This window comes from Gossypium raimondii, chromosome 8 (assembly GCF_025698545.1).
Source record: "Gossypium raimondii isolate GPD5lz chromosome 8, ASM2569854v1, whole genome shotgun sequence".
Classification (NCBI taxonomy): Eukaryota; Viridiplantae; Streptophyta; class Magnoliopsida; order Malvales; family Malvaceae; genus Gossypium; species Gossypium raimondii.
Window position 1 is genome coordinate 15,058,156 of NC_068572.1, and position 3,784 is coordinate 15,061,939.

At 27.6% G+C, this 3,784-nt stretch overlaps 1 protein-coding gene across 1 annotated transcript; it reads left to right on the forward strand.

Moving 5' to 3' along the window:
- Positions 1–1,918: 1,918 nt before the first annotated feature.
- On the forward strand, positions 1,919–2,837 carry LOC105790897 (uncharacterized). The gene is made up of 2 exons (XM_012618706.2): positions 1,919–2,259; positions 2,355–2,837. Exons 1-2 carry the CDS (start codon positions 2,070–2,072, stop codon positions 2,474–2,476), a joined length of 312 nt encoding a protein of 103 aa, XP_012474160.1. The 5' UTR covers positions 1,919–2,069; the 3' UTR covers positions 2,477–2,837.
- Positions 2,838–3,784: the final 947 nt, after the last annotated feature.

Genomic DNA, 3,784 nt, shown 5'->3' on the forward strand with positions numbered 1-3,784 from the left:
GTACTTGTGAGTTTATTTTATTTGTAATAGTAAAAACTTAAAAAAAAGTATGATGATGATTATTATTATTATTATTATTATTTGATATTTTACTATTATTTGATTTTAATAATACTTACATACTTGTGAATATATGTTTACCATGTGTTTTAAAATATTATGTTTGTTCAACTAATAATTATTTATATTAATTTTCTAAAATAATTACTTATATTAATCTAAATTAAATGAAAATTTTAACATTAATAAGTTAAATGAATATCAAAAGTATTGAGTTATGTTGGAATGAGAAGTGTACATGATATAGATGTAAAATCATTTTGATCAACAATGTTGTAATATTATAATGTTTATAATTTAAATTTAATTATTATTCAAATTATTTTTAATATATTAGTTTTAAAATTTAAGCTATGATGTTTAATGAATATTGTGACTATTACTGTTTTACAATGAAAAAATTATACCATTTTAAGTGAAGTTTATTAAGTTTATTAATGTTCATGAGATTGAATTGTCAATGACTTCATATATTGTTGTTAACGAAACAACAACAAAATATTTTGTTTTCTTTGATAATTTGAAAATCACATAGACAAACAAATAACATAATGTTAGTTTTAAGTATAATTATATTCTCACAATGAAATAGTACATTTTATATATTTTACTTTATTTTTTTTTTTTAACATTAATCTCATTCATTATAGGTTTTTATCATATCTGCTCCTTTTAATACAAAGCCTAGAACTATCCATAGTCCCTCCCCAACCCTTAAATAGGAGGATAATGCGCTTCAGCGCACTCGAACCCACGTTCTCATGCATTGACAACAATGTCAATACCAATCGAGTTGTCGACCAATCCTTCCTAATTCACATCTTTGTTGAAAGAATTTCTTTTGTAATTCCTTACACAAGGATTCAAAAAAATACCGGATCCCCGCCTACACAAGAAAATTGTTGATAAAACTCCAAAATGACATTTTCTTTTGACCCAATATAAAGATCAAATTATATCTGGTCTTGTTTCTACCTTTTCAGTCATTCTAGATACAATTTTCAAATATTGGATCTTTCGTTATTTAAATCGTGTATCTCCATCACTTGTAGTTATTTATCATTCAATGAATGACTGAAAAATGATTCACGGATTCAATTTTACTTTCGAGATAAGCAAAACATGCAAAGTCGTACTTACTTTACTCTTTCTACCCATCAGGAGAATACAATTTCTCCTCTGTTTGATCATTTTTTTTCGTTTTCAATAAAAGTAAATAGCGAATCGTGGCTAGGGAACTATACTAGTGACCTACCTAATTTTATTGTAGAAATTTTCGGGATCAATGATTGGACCATGCAAACTAGAAATATTTTTTCTTGGATAAAGGAGGAGATTACTCGATCCATTTCTGTATCGCTCATGATCTAAATAATAACCCGGGCTTCCATTTCAAATGCATATCCCATTTTTGCACAGCAGGGGTATGAAAATCCAAGAGAAGCAGGAAAGACAAGAAAATCTCAGGGTAGCAAACATTCTTTAGAATTTCTCTTAGATCAGCTTATTATTGTTGTTGTTAGGTATTCGTGGTTTGATTATTAATTCCAAACCAAACATTTAAATTAAAAAAAATGAAAGCATGATATGAAAAATTATCAATTATTTCAAATTTATAAATTAATTTGATATTTTATTTAATTACTTAATTCCTTTTTATTTACATTACTTTTAAAATGTTATTTTAGTTTTCAATTATTTTTTAAATTAAATTTGTTATAAATTAGATGAATCCTAATATAATTAGTAAAAGATATATTTTGAAATTTTAAAATATATTATTTAATTAATTAAAAAAAGGGTTTAGACTTCTTGCCTTGGAATAATCAACTTAGACGGCCATTGATAATAGCAACAATGAAATGAAGCCTGATTTTGACTCTCTTTTTTAAGCTTGCTTCTAGCGACGGATATCTCTTAGCTTAAGATTCTAGAAAGTTGAAAACCCTCACCTCTTACCCTAATTCTGGAGTGGAGTAATCATATTGTTTTAGATATCTTGGCATTGTATGGCGTACGTAGACCATGCCTTCTCCATAACCGACGAGGACATCTTGGTGGACACCTCCTACGCCGTTAACAATCGGCCTCCGTTCAAGGAGATCGGCCTCGCTGTGTCTCTTCTCGTCTTTGGCACGCTTGGGATCATATTGGGTATCTTCATGGCCTACAACAGAGTCGGCGGTGACCGAGCCCATGGTATATCCTTCTTTCTTTCTCTATTGAGAAAAAAGAAAATAAAAAGCTTTGTTTCAATTAAGACTAATGCGGTTAGTTATAATTGTTGGTTTCAGGGCTTTTCTTTACACTACTAGGCTGCGTATTATTCATTCCGGGATTCTATTATACGAGGATTGCTTATTATGCATATAAGGGATACAAAGGTTTCTCCTTCTCCAACATTCCCCCTGTTTAGTGTCTTCCTTCTATGTACAGATCTTCTTTCATTTATCTATGTTTCGTTACTTATTTGTGTATCCAGAATAACTTCAGAGTTTGAATGTTATTTGTTCGTATTAGAATTGTGAGCAGCCACTAGTCCAATCATTGTTTGAGTGAATGGAAGGATAGATGTTGGAAAGTTGTCTCTTCCCCTGTTTTATTGCCTCGGTTCTATGATTGGAGTTATCAAAGGCATATTAGAAACATTCCTTGTAACCAGAGCTTCCGCTTGCCTCCTTACAATATGCACAAGATACAGCTTCCATTTATTTGATTGTAATCACTTAACTTTCCAAAACATGAATTATAGAAAACATGATTTTTCTTTCTTTGAATTTGTTTGCGTGATCCATATTGTCTCCCTACCCTTTAAATAAAAAGATAATGCGTTTCAATGGAATAATATCGATGCCAACTAAGCTAATACTCAATCGGCGTTGTTTGGAGACAATCTTAAATGATTTCTTCTTGGAAAAAATTAATAAAACACGAGTAATTGCATTAGACATCCCTAAATTGTGACCTAAATTCTAAATTCACTCCCAAACTTTAGAATATTCTAATTACATCCTCAAATTATTGATGTTATCATCATTTAAGTCCTTCAATTATTAAAACCATTAAATGAGATATCAAATTTTATATAGCATAATTTAAAATGAAAATTTGAAAGAAAAATAAAATGTTTTCGCATAATTTTAAAAATAAAAATAAAATAAAACATTAAAAGAGTGAGTGGTAAAGCTTTTGTAAAAGCTTTGAAAACTTTAAAACCAACAACATATTTTTTACAATATTCAATTTTTATACCTTTCATTTAAAATTATGTCAAATAAAATTTAACATCACATTTAACGGTTAAATTAATAATTATAACATTAGGAGGACCTTAATGATATAATCTTGATAGGTTGCGAATGTAAATAGTATTTTTAACGTTTGAAGAAATATTTAATATGAGTATTATAATTTTGGATTGTATAGTGCAATTAACTCATAAAACACAAACCATTTCAGTTTCAATGATAAAATGAGAGATTTAAGTGTAGAGTACAAAATTATGCATTTTATTTTTTTATTTCCCAATTTTTTTAAATCTACCAAGTATTGCATTTAAAAGTTAATAAAATGTATTAAATGAAAAGAAAATTAGACTTTATTTGATTTTAGGAAATATATAAAATGAAAAACATTTAAGAAAATTTAGTTAAAATTTTTAAAAATTAATTTTACAATGAAAATATGTAAAAATAAGAAAATATATTTATTATTTTTACTAAAA

Coding starts and splice junctions, on each gene's coding strand:
- LOC105790897 (XM_012618706.2), top strand. CDS start 2,070: ATGGCGTACGTAGACCATGCCTTCTCCATAACCGACGAGGACATCTTG. Junction 2,260..2,354: donor CGGCGGTGACCGAGCCCATG/GTATATCCTTCT, acceptor TGTTGGTTTCAG/GGCTTTTCTTTACACTACTA.